Source organism: Panthera onca, chromosome E1 (assembly GCF_046562875.1).
Source record: "Panthera onca isolate mPanOnc1 chromosome E1, mPanOnc1 haplotype 2, whole genome shotgun sequence".
NCBI lineage: Eukaryota > Metazoa > Chordata > Mammalia > Carnivora > Felidae > Panthera > Panthera onca.
The window spans coordinates 25,518,045-25,538,340 of NC_138352.1; the positions used below are offsets into that span (position 1 = coordinate 25,518,045).

A 20,296-nucleotide genomic window follows, 5' to 3' on the forward strand; every position below is an offset into this window, starting at 1 on the left:
GTGCCGAGTCGGGGCTGGAGTGCGCGTTTGTGGAAGGGGCCTCGAGGGAGGATCATGAGCCCCATCCCTTCGCGCTCCGGCCCGAATGCCTCCCGCGGTGCCGCCTCCCCGGGACGCGGGTGCGAGCGCGGTGCGGGCGGGGGCGCGACGGGCGGGGCGCGGGGCAGTCGCGGGGCTTCGGGGAGAGGCCGGAGCGCGGCGGGGTTTGTCTGCGCGCCTGCTACCTTGGCTGGACCCGTGCAGCCGCTCGGTGCCCCCAGGGACAGCTGCGAGCTGCAGGGACAGGCACCTGGCACCCAGCCTCAGGGATGCTCTCCCCGGGTTTCCAGGTTCCAGCCTCGCGGTACCGAGCCAGGCTCGAGAGTGAGGAAGAAACCCGACCCGACTAGATCGAAACCTTTCAGCGGAGCCCCCCGAGGGAAGGCAGGAGGGAGGACGACGAGGCCACGGAGGCTTCTCACTGTTCGGCCCGGAGAAGTCTGAACTGGCGGGGGAGATCGGAACCGGGAGCAGGTGGTGATCATGGAGACCGATGTGCACGAGAAGAGAGGTGAGAGTTGCAGAAGTATTTGAACTTGTGTTGTGGAAGGGCCAAATTCCTTCCTCCTGAAGGGAAATCAGTTGGCCTTACAGGAGGTGGCTCTTGGTTGAGAGTGCTGTCCGTCTCCTTTGTCTGGGGGACGGATGGCCTCTTTGAGTGAGCAGGGAGGGCTTGGTGTGGGATCCATCCCCCTTTCCTCTCCAGCTGGGCGCACAATGGACCCTTCAAAGCCACCCCCAAAGTCCGAGCGGAATGTTAGCTTCTAAGGCGTGAACATAGCCTCGATTACTTTTTCTCCCACCTTCTTCTCCCACCTTCTTCTTCCCAGATGATTATGCCATCCTACCCTCAATCATCGGTCTGAGAACTTAGCTTTCTGCTTGGCAAAAGTATTTCCCATACCTTTTATGCCTTTTTGTCTGGACAACAGCCCTATGATTTCAAAAAGCAAGGGATTTTTGTGTTATACAGGAGAAAACAGGCCTAGAAGTCCGTGACTGACTTCCAGTGCTACCAGAACGGTCTTTGTTGAAGTTTGGCTTCCTACATCAGAATTACATGCCCGGGTGCTTGTTAGATTTCTAGATCTCACCGCAGACTCAACTAAACGATAATTATTTGGAGATGGGATGCAGCAGTCTCCGGTTTTCAAGTAAGCTTGCAGGATGCTTTTTGAAAACCGGTTGAGTCTGTTTTTCTGATAGGGACGTTCGGCTCAGGGATCAAACGGACTTATTTTGCTTTCCAGATCAGAGAGTGCCATCTTCCAGAATGTGTTATAATTGTAGCAATGCTTCTGGACATTGGCCGTGACGCTGGGATCCTGGGTTGTTTGGGGCTCCCTTCTGTTACGGTGCTGGTAGGGAGCTTCATTCGTATGGTGGGGGTGGGGGGGAATTTGGCTGATCGGAGTCACAAGATGGATCCAGGCCCCATCATCACTGCTTTCTTGCCCTTAGCTCTGTCTTCCCAGGATGCTCCCCTTTCCCAAGAGCGGAGCACAGAAGAGGGGGAAGTGGCAGCTCTGCGACTCACAGCTAGATCCCAGGTGAGTGGGAGTCCCTACCGATTATTGAAAACGCCGCCTGATTTCTCAGAGTACACACGTACCCCCTTGTTTTTAGGGTGGGCTTTTGTTGTCCGCTAGAGCTCGAGTAGAGACCTGGGTTCCAGTTCTAAGAGACTTGCTTGGGTATCTAATGCACTCCGTAGAAAATGTCTTCTAGTTACCCCGAGTACCCTCTCCAGCTAGTATTTGTTGTCATTCAACAGGCATAGGAGGAGCATTGTCCTTCTTGGACTGTTTATGCTCTTTCTGTGCTTGGTAACTTAGGGAACTTATTTTATTTTTAAACGTTTATTTATATCTGAGAGAGAGAGAGAGACAAAGTGTGAGCGGGGTAGGGGCAGAGAGAGAGAGAGAGGGAGACAGAGAATTCCAAGCAGGCTCCAGGCTCTGAGCTGACAGCACAGAGCCCCACCGTGAGATCATGACCTGAGTCAAGGTCGGTTGCTCAACGGACTGAGCCACCCAGGCACCCCCTGAAGGCTTAATTTATTTTTTTTTTTAATTTTTTTTAACGTTTATTTATTTTTGAGACAGAGAGAGACAGCATGAACGGGGGAGGGTCAGAGAGAGAGGGAGACACAGAATCTGAAACAGGCTCCAGGCTCTGGGCCGTCAGCACAGAGCCTGATGCAGGGCTTGAACTCATAGACCGCGTGATCATGACCTGAGCTGAAGTCGGACACTTAACCGACTGAGCCACCCAGGCGCCCCTGAAGGCTTAATTTAAAGAATTAGAATCCAGACCTCCAAATTGATGAATGTTGAAGTATTTTAGAGGTGAAGTGTTACGTCTGCAGCTTACTTCCCGATCCGCCCCCCTTCCCAAGGGAAAATACTAAGAATTGTTGATTCGAGTGGTGGTTGGACTGTGTGGGCAAACAGTGTATTAGTCTCTTAACTATTTGTATTTTGAAAAGTTGGGGAGAAGACAGAGCTCCCCATGATGTGTGTGGCATACCTCAATTAGCCTTTCTTTTTGCTACTATAATCCGAAGCAAAAAAGTAGACACTGGCACATTCGTACTGTTTGAAAAGTGACTTCTCAGGATCCTTTTTTTTTTTTCCTTAAAGTTTTTTAGTTTTTTATTTATCTAAGCAATCTCTACACCAAACATGGGTCTCGAACTCACTACCCCGAGATCAAGAGTCACACGCTCTTCAGGCTGAGCACCCCTTCTCACGATCCTTCTATATACTTGCTTGTCTCCCTTGGTTTCTCCACTGCCTTACATGAATCTCAAAGCGTGTATTAGTCAAGAAGTTTTAAGATGAAAAAAAAAAAAATTTTTTTTAAATAAAAAAATAAAAAAAGAAGTTTTAAGATGCAGCTCATGAAAACTCAAAACTGGCTTAAGCAAAAAGAGTTATTGACTAACATAAGTGAAACATCCAAGCTTGGTATACAGTTCAAACAGTATTATTAGAACTTACTCTATCCATTTCAGTGACCTTTTTTTCCCTCTCTCATTGGGTTTCGCTGTCAAGCAGACTTTTTTTCCTAGTGCTGGCTCCTAACATATTTAGGCTTACATCTTCCCGTGTTGAAGACCAGAGAAAAAAAAGGCATTTTCTCTCCTACTCGTTCCAACAAGTCCTGGAATTAACTCTTTAATGGGCACTAGGCACATTCTGGCATCATTGGCCAGATCTGATGGTAATTTTCCAACTGGTTAGACCTAGGGGATATACCTGCACATACCCTTATAAATATATGTCCCACCCATGAGTCAGGGATGGAATTAATACCACCTGAACTATACTAAAAGTAGCCAAGCATAGCAGCCAGAGGAGAATCGGGGTATAGGTACCAAGGGAAAGGTGAGCGCTTTATATATTTCCACACTTTGATAATGGATTCAGGATTGTTATCGCTTCCGGGTGGATTAAACCTTTTATGGAATTTTTTTTTTAAAATATGTCTTTTGCAATGCATTAGATTTTGCTTGATGCCAACTTTGCAACTTTCTTACTAGAATTTTCCTGGGCTATTTTTTGTCTTTAACTTACTAGATTTCTTAAAAGATTAAAGTTTTAATTCTTGCTCGCTGTAACCAGGTGAACAGCACAGACATTTATAAAGATAAAGGTAATATTACTTTCCCCGATTCAGTCCCCCACTTCTCCCTGCTGAGGATAACAGTGTGGTGTATATTTCACTTCCCTCTCATCCCAACTTTGGATTTTTTTTTTTTTTTTTTTTTTTGAGAGCCCTTTCTGTCAAGAGGATGCAACATTTAAAAACAACAAAAACAAAAAAACCCCACCTTTTTATGAGGTAAATTAACTAATTCGTATTAATTACTTGTTATGTTTCAGATTTTTACCACGTGATTTTTATAATTCTGTTTGCTATGCTTTGTTCTTTTGTATTGTTTCCTGCCTTTTGTGCAATAGTTGGCATTTTTCTGGTTTTTTTTTTTTTCTTTCAATCTGGAAATTAATTCCCGTTGAGTGTCATTTCAGCTATATATATGCAGATTATAGGACCAGGTTCATTTTTTACTCATAATATCTTGTCTGTTTAGTGGCTACTTAATGATTTTTTTATATTTCATTTTATTTTTCAAGGACGATTCTTGTTATTTTTTTTTTAATTCTTGTTATTTAAATCTCAGATCATTTCCACTTTGGAAATGTTATTTTGAAATAATTTTAGACTTAAAGAAATGTTGTAAAAAGAGTTTTCATATACTCTCCATTCAGATTCTCTGAAAGTTAACATTTATCTCACTTATAATAATTTATTACAGCTTTTATATATTTTGTGTTATATAAACTTAATCCTATGATATTTACAACGTTTATAAGTTATATCTGTGCCTTCAGTTTGTTGCTGGTAGTTTCCAATTTAATGCTTTTTGCCTTGAATTCCATGCCTACCAGGATTTGGTGCCTTTTGCCAATCTTTTCATTCCATAACTTCTTCCTTTGCAAGTTTTGCATTTCAATTCATCTTCTGATTGGCTAGGTTAATTCTTTGAGTTTTTACTGAGGACTCACCAGGAGAATTATGCAGACATGCATCATTTTTCCTCTGCTCTTTTTTTGTTTACTCTGCCAAATTGCATTGTTGACTCACTGGTTCATGTTTCAGCTCTTCATTTCCCAGAAGAACTGTGGTCTCAATGGACAAACCACAGTCTGTCTTCTTTCGGTTCTCATATTGAATCCTGGACATAGGTGATACCCAGTGACTTTGGAGTATTCCGAATTTGAATACATGACAAGGCTTGTCATTTATCACAACCGTTTCCCTCACGCATGTATTTTACACATCTACTCTGGGGCCATCAGAAATTGGGGGGTGAAATTGAGTCTGTTGAGTGAAAGATGTGAACAAAAGTATGTTTGTGTCTTAGGCATCAGTGACATTCAAGGATGTGGCCATGGACTTTACCCCAGAGGAGTGGGGGAAGCTGGATCCTGCCCAAAGGGAGGTGATGCTGGACAACTATAGGAACCTGGTGTCGCTTTGTAAGGATGGGTTCTCATTGTGACTCGAATCTGCTTTGGGGACGTCATTACTTTATTGAAAGTGAACTCGCTTAACAAAGCATTCACTTTTGCATTCAGAAATCATGAAGTATTGATCCCTTTGGGCCCAGAGAAAATCTGTTTCTGCCCTTGGTTCTTGGTGAAATGTCTGTGCTTGTTTTGTATCAAAATTCTTTGGATTCAAATGACAGGAACCTATTTCACACTAACTTAAAGGGCATAAGAATGTTGGTTCAGGAAATTATAAATATTGTCAGATATCTCCTTTATTTTGTTTTAATCACGTGGCTTGGCTTTGCCCTATATTAGCTTTATTCTCAGGCTCTCCCCATGCGGCAAAGATGGCCATCGGCAGCTCTAAGGTGGCATAAGTCTCTCAGAGAGAGAAATTACTCTCTGGCCAGTGTGGATCTCACGCTCACTTCCGTGAAGGGTGTGTGGGTGTGGGAATGTGCGAATGGGTACTCCCCCATGTATGTGTTCTTTCGGGGGTAGAAGGAACTATGTTATCGTCTCCCAGTGATATTTACACATGAACATTCAGAAGTTCTATTTGTATCAATAATTTGTTGCCATCATTTTCTAATTTAATACTTTTTGCCTTGAATTAATTTTGCGCTTGTGTAATAAATTCCCTAAGAAAGTGGGTTCTGATAAATGAAGAAGGAAGAAAGGGGAAAACTATTAAAAAGGAGACAAAAACTCTAGTCGCCACAGGGCACAACTTTTTGGTGCTGCCACTGAGGTCCCACTTTCTCTACCTCTTCCCTAAGCTAAGGACTCACCTGCGGTGTCTCTCTGGAACTTCCTCAATAGAAAAATAAAGAGAAATTGTCTTCTTCTTTTTTAAGTAAGCGCTACACCCAACGTGGGGCTTGAACTCATGACCCTCAGATCAAGAGTCATGTGCTTTCCCCACTGAGCCAGCCAGCCAGCCAGGTGCCCTGAGAAATTCTCTTCTTTTTGACCGGCAGATACATTTGCCTTTTCCAGTGCATGTAAACTCCTTACGAGACCCAGACTCTTGCTGCAGATATTTTGAGTTCCATTCAAGGTCCATCCTCCCTTATTTCTGATCTTCTTTTAATATCCTATCTTTGTAGATCAAGGGGTTGGGACTGTGCTCTAGAATAGACCTTTGTGCCCATCACAAATAGTTAAGTCCTGTTTCTTTTTGTTGTTGTTCTTTCTTTCCCTTTCCTTTCCCTTTCCTTTCTCTTTCCCTTTCCCTTTCCCTTTCCCTTTCCCTTTCCCTTTCCCTTCTTTCCTTCCTTCCTTCCTCTCGTTCTCTCTCTCTTTCTTTCTGTGAGCAGGGCTTCCAGTTTCCAAATCTGAGAACTACAATTTGGAGAGCGGAAAAGAACCACTGATGCTTGAGAGAAAAGCCCCCAAAAGCAGCTATTCAGGTGAGTCAGATGTATGGGAGTCTTCAGAAACAGTAACGCCACAGGACACCGAAAAAGTGACACTTTTCTGTGCTTAAAAAAGAATACTGGCAATACCTACGCGCTTTTGTTTTTTTAATATCTTATTTTAAATTATACAGCTTTTTAAATAATATAACAGTTGAGAAAATAAAATAACACACGTGTTCACGGTCAAAACCAGACATATGCCAATACTTTGCTTCTTTGGCCTTTGTTTCTTTATTTTGCAATGCAAAATAAAAATATAACTGTACAGTTCTTTGAATTTTCGCAAATGAACACATTCATGTGACTACTGCCCAGATGAAGAAGCAACCTCACCAGCCCGGAAGCACCCTTGTCCCTTCATTCCTTCCAAGGGTGACCTTATCCCAACTTCTAACACCATAGAACTTGTTCTTGAACTTCATTTAGACAGAATCCTATTGTATATTCCAATGTCCGGCTTTCTTCGGTGAACACGACCGTGAGATACATCCATGTTCTCGCATGTACTTATAGTTCATTCTCTTTGTTGTGCCATCTTTCATTATGTCAATATACCAGTTTATCCGTTCTCTTGAGATGGGCGTGTGGGTAGTTTCCAGGTTGGGGCTAAATGAAGACTGCCCTGTAAATTCTTTTACATGTCTTCCGGTGAACCCATGCAGGCATGTCTTGGAGATACTGTGGGTTTGGTTCCAGACCACCAGAGTAAAGCAAGTGTTGCAGTAGAGGAAGTGAAATGAATTTTTTGGTTTCCCGTTGCATGTAAAAGCTATGTTTATATTACGCTACAGGGTACAATAGCATTATGTCTAAAAACCAAACAACACGCATACCTTAATTAAAAAATGTTGTCTAAAACTCCTGTCATATGAGCCTTCAGGAAACCGTAATCACTGATCGCAGATCGCCATAACAAATACAACACTAAAGAGAAAGTTTGAAATACCGCAAGAATTACCAAAATGTGACCCAGCGGCACCAAGTGGGCAAATGCTGCTGGAAAAATGGCGTTGATGTACTTATTTGATGCAGGGTTGGTACAAACCTTCCATCTGTAAAAAGCAAAACACAAGGCAGTATCTGCGAAGCACAATTAAGTGGAATGAAACAAGGTATGTCGGTATATGCATTTCTGTTGGACAAACACACAGGTAGAATTGTTGGATCCTGGGGCCGGTATTTTGGTAGATGGCACCAAATAGGCTTCCAAAGTCATTGTCTTAATTATAGTTACCCTCCCACTAGCAGAGGATGTGAGCTGCCCCACATCCTCACCAGCACTTAATATTGTCCGTCTGCTTCATTTTAGCCATTCTTACAGGTGTGTGATATCTTTTTAAGAAGTAAAAAATGGGACAGATTTAAAGTCCTTTTATTCGCTCTGTCCCTAGAAGTAACTAGTTGGGGTGAATCATTCTAGTGTGTGTGTGTGTGTGTGTGTGTGTGTGTGTGTGTGTGTGTAGTTACTCACATATATACATATACACGTCAAAGAACAATTGTAGGGGTGCCTGGGTGGCTCAGTCAGTTAAGTGTCTCAGTCTTGACTTTGGTTTAGGTCACGATCCCAGAGTCATGGGATCCAGCCCCGTGTCAGGCTCTGTTGAGTGTTTCCTCTCTCCTACTCTGTCCCTCTCCCCTGCTCACACACTCTCTCTCTCCCTAAGATTAAAAAAAAAAAAAAATAGTAATAATTATGTGTGCATAGTATTATGTTGTACTTTTTATTTTGTAATCCAATTCTCTTACAGCTTCACACTGTATTTTGATAGTACCTATGTTAATACATGTGAATTGTGTTCATTTGAACTGCTGTGGAGTAAGTCCATTGTGTACGTGAACTGAACAGTTTAATTTCTCTGCTGTTAACAAGAGAGTTGCAATGATCATCCTTTTATTGAGTCTTTATATTCGTCTTGAGATTTGGTTTAGGTACGTAACCAGGATAAGATGGACTGAATCTTCAAGTATCACATGTTTGGCTTCGTTAGGAACTGCCAAGGTCCTACCTTCATCCAGGCCAACAGGTGATGCTATCAGATGTAGTAATTTGTGTCAGTCTGATGGGTGTGAAATGAAATTTCATGTTTTTTAATTTATGGTTCTCTGGTTACGAGTTTTAGTAATTCGTATGTTTCATTAGCTACTCAGGTTTCCTCTTTTGTAAATTACCTACTTACATTCTTTGCCTTATTTTTTTTTTTTTTTGAAATTGGGCCATTCACACCTTTTTCTTGATTTGTTGGAGTTCTTTACATATTTTAGATACTGATATATGACAGGTACCATTATGAATCAGTGAGAAAAAAAATATTGGTTCTTTTTCTCTGCGGCTTATTCTATTTTATGGTGTCTTATGCGTGCAGAATTTTAAAATTTTAATGTTAACAGATTTATCTTTTTTTTAAGTTTATTTATTTATTTTGAGGGAGGGGTGCAGAGAGTGAGGGAGAGAAAGGGAATCCCAAGCAGGCTCCACGCTGTCAGCACGGAGCCAGCCGTGGAGCTCAAACTCACAAACCACGAGATCGTAACCTAAGCCGAAATCAAGCCTCAGGCACTTAACCAACTGAGCCACCCAGGTGCCCTATCTTTTTTTTTTTTTTTTATATACTTTATGCTTTTTCTGAATTCTTATTCCAGCGCCAGGAAGATAATCTATACTTTATTCTAAAATGTTCAAGTTTTATCTTGCAGGTAGATACTCGGGGTTTGCATACTGTGTGAATAAGGAGCTACTTTTATCTTTTCCCATGTTTAAAACTGATAATTCAGCATCTTTTTATTGAAAAATCTATATTTTGTCACAGATTTGTAACCCTAACTCTGGTAAACTCTGGTCCCATATATACTTGGGTCTGTTTCTAGGATCTCTGGTCTTACTTATCTGTCCATGCTGCAATAATATGTTTTAATTATCACAATAATTATTTTAATTATACTTGATAGTGTGTATATCTCCAAAAGGAAATCTTGTCTTAATATCCTTTTTTAAATCCTCTTATTCTTTGGAATACTGAGAGTTCTAAAATCTTCCCCTGTGATTATAGATTCATCTTTTCCCCATGTAGGCATATCACTTTTTGAGACTTGCTTATTTGTAACCCTTCTCCCTTTTTTTACAGGAGATCTTGCCATTTTCTAAATGAGCTACAAGAACTCTTCATACATGAGGCATTTAATCCTTGTCAGACGTTTTTTCTAGGTTTTGTTCTTCAGTTTTGGGTGCTTTTTAATGTACAAATTTAATGTATTACAATCTTCTAAATATTCCAGTTTTTTTTAAGTTTATTTATCTTTGAGATGGAATAAGCAGGGGAGGGGCAGAGAGAGAGAGGGGGAGACACAGAATGCAAAGCAGGCTCCAGGCTCTGAACTGTCAGCACAGAGCCTGATGAGGGGCTCGAACCTACGAGCCTTGAGATCACGACCCAAGCTGAAGTCAGATGTTTAACTGACTGAGCCACCCAGGTGCTCCTAAATTTTCCAATTTTTGATTAGTGCTTGGAAAGATCTCTCTCTGGCGTGCTTGGGTGGCTCAGTTGGTTAAAATCAATCCAAGTCTTGGGGAACGTGGGTGGCTCAGTTGGTTAAGCGTCCGACTTCGGTTCATGATCTCGCGATTTGGGAGTTCGAGCCCTGAGTCAAGCTCTGTGCTGACAGCTCAGAGCCTAGACCCTTCTTCAGATTCTGTGTCTCCCTCTCTCTCTGCCCCTCCCCTGCTCTCTCTCTCTCTCTCTCTCTCACTCTCTCTCAAAAGTAAATAAAACATTAAAAAAAAAGATCAACTCTTGGGGCACCTAGGTGGCTCAGTTGGTTAAACATCTGACTTCAGCTCAGGTCATGATCTCAGGGTTTTTGAGTTCGAGCCCCACGTTGGGCTCTGTGTTGACAGGTCAGAGCCTGGAGCCTGTTTGGAATTCTGTGTCTACCTCTCTGCCCCTCCCCCGCTCACTTGTGCTCGCTCTCTCTCTCTCAAAAGTAAATAAAACATTAAAAAAAAGTCTATCGAACTCTTGGGGCGTCTAGGTGGTTCAGTCGGTTAGGTGTTCGACTTTAGCTCAGGTCATGATCTTGTGGTTTACACGTATGAGCCCCATTTTGGGCTCTGTGCTGACAGCTCGGAGCCTGGAGCCTGCTTCAGATTCTGTGACTCCCTCTCTCTCTCTCTGTCCTTCCCATGTTTGTGCGCTCTCTCTCTCTCAAAAATAAATAAAAACATTTAAAAAGAATTTGAAGTCAATCCAACTCTTGATTTTTTTTTTCAACGTTTTGTTTTTTTTTTTTTTGTTTTTTTTTTTTTTATTTTTGGGACAGAGAGAGACAGAGCATGAACGGGGGAGGGGCAGAGAGAGAGGGAGACACAGAATCGGAAACAGGCTCCAGGCTCCGAGCCATCAGCCCAGAGCCTGACGCGGGGCTCGAACTCACGGACCGCGAGATCGTGACCTGGCTGAAGTCGGACGCTTAACCGACTGCGCCACCCAGGCGCCCCATCTTGATTTTGACTCAAGTCATGATCTTGCAGTTCGTGAGTTCAATCCCCTCTTGTTAGGGTCTGTGCTGACAGTCTGGAGCCTGCTTGGGATTCTCTCTGTCTCTCTGTCCTTCTCTCTGCCCCTTCCTCCCACTCTCTCTAAAAATAAATACATAAAACTTAAAAAAATCTGTATAAATAGGGTGGGCCAAATACAGTAAGTCTGAGGGTCAGATTTGTCCCACTGGCCACCTGTTTGCAGCCTCTATTTTCTCCCACAACCAAATGATATCACTATCTAGATGAATCCCAAATTTGTATTTCCAGCCTAGACCTCTCCTTGGGCCAACTGTTCTAAACATTTGTGTAACTATTTGATGTCTTTATTTGCTTATGTTTAAGACGCCTCAATACAGCACGTTTGAAACTGGTTGCCTGTTATATGCCCAAATTCTCCATCCACCCAGGAGAATCCTTTTCCAATCATTGTCTTAACGACACCCGCTGTCTTATCAAATTGCACAAGCCAGAAATCTGTGAACCCTTCTACCCTTCCCTCTCTCTCCTTTTCCAATTTGTCACTGCATTGATCTAATTTTATTGTAAATATTTCTTCATTCTTAGCATCCCTCCGTCTCCCTTTTGTTTGCCTGGACTACCCAGATAATCTCAGTTCTACCTTTGCCCCCATAGATTTCCACCATTCTTTATATTACAGTGAGAGTGATGTTTTCAAAATACAAATCTGATGGTGTCATCTTTTTGCTTGAAACATTGAAGTGTCTTCCTGTTGCTCTTAGAAAACAATCAAATTCCTTGAGGTCGACAAAGTCTTGTAAAGTCTGGCTTTTCGTCATCATTCCAACCTTATCTCACACATACTCTCCCTGTTTCTGTACTCTTAGCAGTTCTTAGTTAGGTACTCTGGCGTCAAAGGATCCAGTTTAAGATTATTGACGACCCTCACGAGCTTTTGTTTATGTGGTTTATATTTACCAATACTTCCTGTATTAGAAATGAAACTGAAAGCAATTTAAACTATTAAGTTATTCATTTAAAAATAACAAAAATAGGGGACGCCTGGGTGGCTCAGTCAGTTAAGCGTTCGACTCTTGGTTTTGGCTTAGGTCATGATCTCACAGTTTCGTGAGTTCAAGTCCCGCATCAGGCCCTGCGCAGCAGGCAGGGCAGAGCCTGCTTGGGATTCTCTCTCTCTCTCGCTCTCTCTCTGCCCCTCCCCCACTCACACTGTCTCTGTCTCTCTCAAAATAAATAAACTTTAGGGAAAAAAAATAGGGGCACTTCGGTGGCTCAGTGGGTTAAGCGTCTGACTTTAGCTCAGGTCACGATCTCACGGTTTTTGGGTTTGAGCCCCACATCAGGCTCTGTGCTGATAGCTCGGAGCCTGGAGCCTCCTTAAGATTCTGTATCTCCTTCTCTGTCTGCAACCCCTCCCCCCCACACACACACACTCTATCTCTATCAAAAGTAAATAAATAAACATTAAAAAAATAATAGGAAAAAAAATAACAATTACACGGGCACCTGGGGGGCTCAGTCAGTTGACTAGCTCTTGATTTTCCAGGGTCATGGGATTGAGCCCCATGTAGGGCTCCGTGCCGAGCATGGAGCCTGTTTAAGATTCTCTCTCTCCCTCTGCCCCTCTCCCCCACTCATGTGCACTCACTCTCTCTCTCTGTCTCTGTCTCTGTCTCTAAAATAAAAAAAAAAAGGGACGCCTGGGTGGCTCTGTTGGTTAAGCATCCGACTCAGCTCAGGTCATGATCTCACAGTTCGTGAGTTCGAGCCCCGCATCGGGCTCTGTGCTGACAGCTCGGAGCCTGGAGCCTGCTTCAGATTGTGTGTCTCCCTCTCTTCCTGTCCCTCCCCCACTCGCGCTCTGTCTCTCTCAAAAATAAATACTAAAAAAAATTATATGTAAAAAAGCAATTATAGGGGCGCCTGGGTGGCTCAGTCGGTTGAGCGTCCGACTTCGGCTCAGGTCACGATCTCGCGGTCCGTGAGTTCGGGCCCAGCGTCGGGCTCTGGGCTTATGGCTCAGAGCCTGGAACCTGCTTCCGATTCTGTGTCTCCCGCTCTCTCTGACCCTCCCCCGTTCATGCTCTGGTCTCTCTCTGTCTCAAAAATAAAAATAAACTTAAAAAAAAAAAAAAAGCAATTATAAACCCATTACATGTTAATGCAAATGATATAATTTTTATGAAAACAACTATTTGCTGAAAAAAAAAGTACTGAAAACACACTTTTACATTTTTGTAAATCTGTATTTTCCTGCTTCTGAATGCAGTTTGTTGTGATATGTTGTTCTGGTTGATTTGTGTGAAAGAAATCCAGCCTCACTCCAATATATAGTTGGAAAAGAGAGGAGTATTTTATAGGTGTTTTCAGATAAGTGTGTCTGTTCTGATCCACACTGAAACTGGACAAGCAGTAGTTTCTTAAAGGTGAGATACAATGTACTATCTGAAATCAGATCCATGAATTTTTCGTACTCTTGTTAAAATCTGATCTTTTCGAAAATAGTGGTTCATTGAGTTATGCAGATCTTCTGAGTATTGAGACATTACATTATACAATTATTTTTTAAACCATAACTTAAAAAAAAATTTTTTTAATGTTTCTTTTTGAGAGAGAAAGCGTAAGCAGGGGAGGAGGGGCAGAGAGAGAGGGAGACAGAATCTGAAGCAGGCTTCAGGCTCTGAGCTGTCAGCACAGAACCTGATGCCGGGCTCAAACCCACGAGCCGTGAGATCACGACCTGAGCCAAAGTCGGACACTTAACCACCTGATCCACCCAGGCGCCCTTAACTTAATTTTCTTCTAAATGTTTAATCAGTTGTCATAGCACCATTTGTTGGAAAACAAATTACCTTTTACTGACTGACTGAAATATCACCTTTGTATTGTTTTTAGCCGCACATCCTTGACTCTTTCGGAAGTTGCTCTCCTGTTTGATTGACCAATCTATTCCTTTGACGCACACTCTTTAAATTATTTTAGTTTTATGAAGTAGTTTTACATTGGATATAAAAATTCTAATATGTTTAAAGAGATCTAGGGGTGCCTGGGTGGCTCAGTCGGTTAAGCCTCCAACTTCAGCTCAGGTCACGATCTCACGGTCCGTGAGTTCGAGCCCCGCGTCGGGCTCTGGGCTGATGGCTCAGAGCCTGGAGCCTGCTTCCGATTCTGTGTCTCCCTCTCTTTCTGCCCCTCCCCCGTTCATGCTCTGTCTCTCTCTGTCTCAAAAATAAATACACATTAAAAAATAAAATAAAATAAAGAGATCTAGCTTCCATCCCTGCCCTCTTCTATTCTGATACTTTCCCCATAGGCAACCATTTTTACTAGTATTTCATTAATCTGTCCTTGGTTTTTGAAGATATAGCTAAATATGTATGTATATTTGTATCTCCCTCCCCCACCCCCCCTTTTCTCCTACACAAAAAGTAGGAAACTATACACCTTACTTGCAGCCTGCTGGGTTTTTTTAAAAATTATTTACTCTATCCTGGAGAGAACTTCATACCTATATATGGAAACCTTTCTGACTTTTTAAAAGAGTTGCCTAGTACTCCATTTTATGCCTACATCATAGTGTATTTAATGAGTTCTCTACAGTAGAATATTAAGATTTTCCAGTTGTATGTCTACATCATCATGTGTTTAATGAGTTCTCTGTTGTATAGGTAGGATATTAAGATTTACCAGTCTTTTGCTGTCTCAACTAGTGTTATAATGAGGAGTCTTGTGTAAGTATAATTTCATATATTTGCCATTATATCTTTGGGCGATCATAGATTTTTGATCAGAGGTGTATTATAAAAGCGTTGTTAGGGAAGATTAGACTGGAAATGGGACGCGTATTTGGACACGAGTAGGACTGGGTGTCTGGAAACCTAGGCGTCATGACCGTCCTCTACACTGAAGTGATAACCGTGTATTTATTACAGAAGTCGATGTTCAGTAAGAATTTTTCTCCCCTCTGCTGATCTAGTGTGCTCAGTACCTGCTCATCCAGTGATGTATTATTGCTCCATATCTGAATCTCTCCTTCTCCTGTATTTCTGGTCATCTTTATCCCCTTTTGACTGTCCTGGATAAGGTCTCCTCATTCTCTCCACGTCTGTGCATTTGTTTCCTTTCATTTGCTTCTCTTTGCAAATCATCTTATGAAAGTCAAATCCACCTACTCCTCGAAAGCATGCGTTTCATCTTCATTAGCTATTACAGAACTGCTTTTTGTTGAGCACTGAAAACGAAGGAAATTTGCATTTCCAATTTCTTTCAGACCTGGAGGCTAAACCCGAGGGCAAAGATTCAACTTCAGCGCAAGATATTTCCAAAGAAGAATCATGCCAAGCCACAGTAATAGACAGACTGACAGGAAACGGTGTCTATGACTCCAGCTTGGAAACAACTCTTGAATGTGAAAATTGGTTAGAGAATCAGCAAGGAAATCAGGAGAGACCCTTGAGAGAAATGTTCACCCATGTGAATTCACTCCCCGAAGAAGGAGCTCATGAGCATGACGTATATTGGAAAAACTTTGGTCAGAAGTCTGTTCTTCTCACTCAAGACAGAGTTCCCAAAGGATCCTATGCCTTCCATACACTTGGAAAGAGGTTGAAACCGAAATCAAACCTAATGAAAAAGCAAAGAACCTGTAAAGAGAAAAAACCTCATAAATGTAACGACTGCGGGGAGCTCTTCACTTACCATTCGGTGCTTATTCGACACCAGAGAGTCCATACTGGAGAGAAACCCTATAGCTGTAATGAATGTGGGAAATCTTTTAGCCACAGAGCTAATTTAACTAAACATCAGAGAACTCATACCAGAATTCTCTTTGAATGCAGTGAATGCAAGAAGGCCTTCACAGAAAGCTCATCCCTCGCGATACATCAGAGAATTCACATTGGGGAGAGACCATATGAATGCAATGAATGCGGAAAAGGTTTTAATCGAAGTACACATCTGGTACAGCATCAGTTGATTCATACTGGAGTGAAGCCGTATGAATGTAATGAATGTGATAAAGCTTTCATTCATTCCTCAGCTCTTATTAAACATCAAAGAACTCATACTGGAGAGAAACCCTACAAATGTCAGGAATGTGGGAAAGCCTTTAGCCACTGCTCATCCCTTACTAAACATCAGAGAGTTCATACTGGAGAAAAGCCATATGAATGTAGCGAATGTGGAAAAACCTTTAGTCAGAGCACACATCTTGTTCAGCATCAGAGAATCCATACTGGAGAGAAACCCTATGAGTGTAACGAATGTGGGAAAACCTTCAGCCGGAGCTCAAATTTTGCTAAACATCAAAGAATTCATATTGGAAAGAAACCGTACAAATGTAATGAATGTGGGAAAGCCTTCATTCATTCATCAGCTCTTATTCAACACCAGAGAACTCATACTGGAGAGAAGCCTTACAGATGTGACGAATGTGGGAAAAGCTTTAAGTGCAGTTCATCCCTCATCAGACATCAAAGAATTCATACTGAAGAGCAACTCTGAAAAATTACTGAATGTGAAGAAATGTAAGTTGGTTTTATCACTGTGTTAAATACCTGAGCATTTAGGTGGAATACCCATAAAATGCTGCTGGAGGACCAATCGTGTATGCATCTGATTTTACTTGCATAATACGTAGTTTTGAGCCATAAGCAGAATGTTCCTTCTATCTACTGATTGAATCAGTATGAAAGCTTCTAGCTAGGGATCTCAAATTTTGATCCCCTTCCCCCCCCCCACCCCCACCAAATACCCTTTTGTGGAAATTCAAGAAATCCTTGGGAGTGGATAGCAATATAATTGTGGTGAGATCTGGGTCCTCCCTCTCTTTGTCACATCAAAGCCCTGTTTATAGCTTCTCATTCTGTACGGAAATTCTTGTTTGTTAACTTAGGCAGAGGACCCATATCTTTATCATCAGGAAGGCACAGAGTTGTTCCTCTTTGGATCCAAAGTAGATCTCCAGATAATACAGGTAGTGTCATTTCTCCAGAGAGGGTCATTTCTTTTATATTAGCTATAAAACTTAAAGGTTAAAAGTTGAAATATGCTTTGGATCCTCTCCTTGCCCCAAAGGCTACTGTCTCATTTGATGCACATAAATAGAATATTTACAGCAGGTTCCAAGTCACATTCATTTAAGATTATGCTGGTCATCAGTTTAGATAATTGTTGCCCTCTACTGTGTAGATCTTCTTTTTCTACTTCCTTGGAATTACCCTGAAGTTGAGAATGGGTCAACCTCTTAACTGTAGTTTTCAGTCAAATGCCTCTTTTCTCATCTTTGGCATTGAAGGAATCCTGGTTTGTTTGTTTGTTTGTTTGTTTGTTTGTTTGTTTTTATACTCACGTGAAGATTTCATTTCTTTACATTATTCTGCTTTCTGTAAACTATGTCGCATTGAGAAAAGGCCCCTGGGATGTTGAGGGTCTGAAAAGTTGATGAGTTCGATGTGTTATTATATTTAGGGTCCCAGTCAAGAAGAATAATTGAAGCAACTGTGAGACACAAGGACACACCTTCCTGTCAGATATGGAAATTAGTTCACAAGGCAGTGACTCATTGGAGGATAAGCAGCCTCCCTCCATGAAGAAGAGGTTGCCATTTCTCTGGCTCTTAAAAGTCTGTCCACACTTTTTGTTGTTATTACTGTTCTCCCGATATGTGTGTTGGTCTTTGCTACATCCCAGAGCCCCAAAGAAGGTAGAGGGGTGCCTGAGTGGCTCAGTCGGTTAAGCGTCCGACTTCGGCTCAGGTCACGATCTCACGGTTCGTGAGTTCGAGCCCCGCGTCGGGCTCTGGGCTGACAGCTCAGAGCCTGGAGCCCGCTTCGGATTCTGTGTCTCCCTCTGTCTGCCCCTCTGCTGCTTGCACTCTGTCTCTCGCATTGTCTCAAAAATAAACATACATTAAAAAAAAATTTTTTTAAAGAAGGTAGAAAAGACATGAAACCACAATGATAACATAAGTTACTTGGGTGACCAAAAACCAGCAGTGGGATTGGAAAAGCAAAAGTTGAAATAAATATTTAGCCAAACGCTATGCAAATGTCAGTTTTTATTGTTACTCTATTGTATGACAAGAAAATCATAGAAAAGGTAGAAGGAAAGTAGTGACAGATTTCTTTTCTCTTCTAAATTCTATCCTTTATGAACATTTCAGCAACCAGTCCGTGCTCTTGCCTTCTCCACCCTATCCTTGTTACTGTAATTCCTTCTCTGTAAACCTTTGTTGTATTATTGAAAAAAGGTAGAGGAATAGAGTTTAAAGAAGTGATAGTGGAGAGCAAACAAGATGGTTAAGGATGAAGGAGTTGAATCCAGCAGCAATGAAAATCAAAACAATAGGATACGGGGCCGAAAGGGCTGGAAAGAGGTTTTGGAAAGAACAAAAGATACGTTGAAAGGGTGGAGGCTCCCTGTTTCCGATTCTGTGTCTCCCTCTCTCTGACCCTCCCCTGTTCATGCTCTGTCTCTCCCTGTCTCAAAAATAAATTAAAAAACGTTAAAAAAAAAAATTAAAAAAAAAAAAGGGTGGAGGCTCATGGGAAGGCTCAAGGTCTGAGAGGTCAGAATAGGGGGCTGGCACAGGAACAAGGGAAAGGCGCTTAATCTTTTCACCACCTCAGTGCTCCATATTCATGGTCTAAAGTAGGAACTGACAGAGTGTGGCCTGGACCCGTGGACCAAGTCCAGCCTTCTGCCTATTTCTCCAAACACAAGGCTTAGTTGGATCTTGACCACACTCGTTTGTTTATGTTTGTTGGTGCTACAACAGCAGAGTCAAGCAGTTGCCGTAGAGATTGTATGTCCCCCACAAGCCTAAAATGCCTAATATTTCTCAGCGTGCCCAACACTTGAGTGAAAATAAGGTCCTAATTTGGGGGCCTAAATTTGACTAACAAAATAAGACCCACATGGGATTTTCAAAGTTGGGATTGAATTCTGCCACCTTCACTTAGCATTTATGTGACCTTACTGAGTCTCAGTGTCTTTATCTGTAAAATGGGAATAAGTCGTCCTTCTCTCATAAGATTGTGAGGATTAGATAAGAATGCATGTAAAAGACCTGGCACATGATAAATTATGTGGAAAACCTCTATATGTATATGTATGTTTGTAAATATATATATATATACACACGTATGTATATATATGTGCGTATATATACGCATATGTATATATATGTGTATATATATATTTACTTTTTATTTTTTTTAATGAAATGTCAGTCCATTTGGGCTGCTAACCAAATAACTCGCCGTAGACTGAGTGGCTTATAAACAACATTCTCACAGTCCTGGAGACTGGGAAGTCCAAGATCAAGGCCTCAGCACGTTCAATGTCCAGCGAGGGCCTCCTTCCTGGTTCTGGGACAACCATCTTTTTGCTGTGTTTTCTGGTAAAAGGGCAAGAGGGCTCTCTGGGGCCTCTTTTCTAAGGGCACTAACCCTATTCAGAAGAATTCTGCCCTCATGACCTTCCAAAGACCCCACCTCCTAATACTATCACTCTGGGGATTAGGTTTCAAGATAAATTTGGGGAGATAAAAACTCAGTCTATATAATAAGTGGCTAAGCATCAATCAAGCAGAAATTACTTAAGAATGAATGTATCTGACACCTCTTGTTTACCGGTCAAGAACTGTGACCATCCTACTGTCTAGCTCATCATAGAGAAGGGGCTTCTCTATTCTTCCTTCCATCTGGTGCTGCTGCCTACAGAGCCTCCTTGAGACCTTGGGGAATCTGCTTTTTTCCCTTCTGCATACCACTCTATTGGGAACTATCTGACAGTTCCAAAGACTCAAGTTTGTAATCTATTTACAGTTTCAACAGCATTGAGAGACATGCTCTAAGTTCGTTTTGCTGAGAACTCTGATCCTTTACATTTCAGTATTTGTTCTGTTTATGCTCGATGTTCGACCTGTGTTGTTTGTACTCCAGTGTGATTGTTGGAAGTTTTAATGTTCCATTTTTCAAGTGTTTTTGGTTACGTATAAAACCAAATTGACTGCTCTTACCAGTCCACTGTCAATAAAGATGTTGTTTATATATATACATATATTGTCAGAAACTTTTGTAAATTGCTTCTAAGTTTTCCTAATTTAAGCATATTTTAAGAGGCAAAGAAAGACCTACCGTAAAATCCTTCAGGAAACCGATCACACTTCTAATTGTTCATCTGGGCTCCACCACTTGTCAGACAGGGGATGGGGGAATTCCCTCCACGGCCCATGGATCTGCAAGAAGGTTAAAGAG

General features: G+C 41.8%; 1 protein-coding gene across 4 annotated transcripts in view; it reads left to right on the top strand.

Moving 5' to 3' along the window:
* Positions 1–20,296, top strand: part of ZNF286A (zinc finger protein 286A) — a 27,565-nt gene continuing 7,269 nt past the window's right edge. The window contains exons 1-6 of one of the 4 annotated variants that reach the window (XM_060647221.3): positions 1–119; positions 330–550; positions 1,501–1,589; positions 4,970–5,084; positions 6,419–6,511; positions 15,307–16,561. In XM_060647221.3, coding sequence (XP_060503204.3) covers positions 523–550; positions 1,501–1,589; positions 4,970–5,084; positions 6,419–6,511; positions 15,307–16,538 — 1,557 coding nt within the window. In that variant the 5' untranslated portion in view covers positions 1–119; positions 330–522 and the 3' untranslated portion in view covers positions 16,539–16,561. Of the gene's footprint in view, positions 120–329; positions 551–1,500; positions 1,590–4,969; positions 5,085–6,418; positions 6,512–15,306; positions 20,094–20,296 lie in introns of those variants that run through there. The other 3 variants (XM_078437690.2, XM_078437692.2, XM_078437691.2) reach the window with 3 other exon arrangements.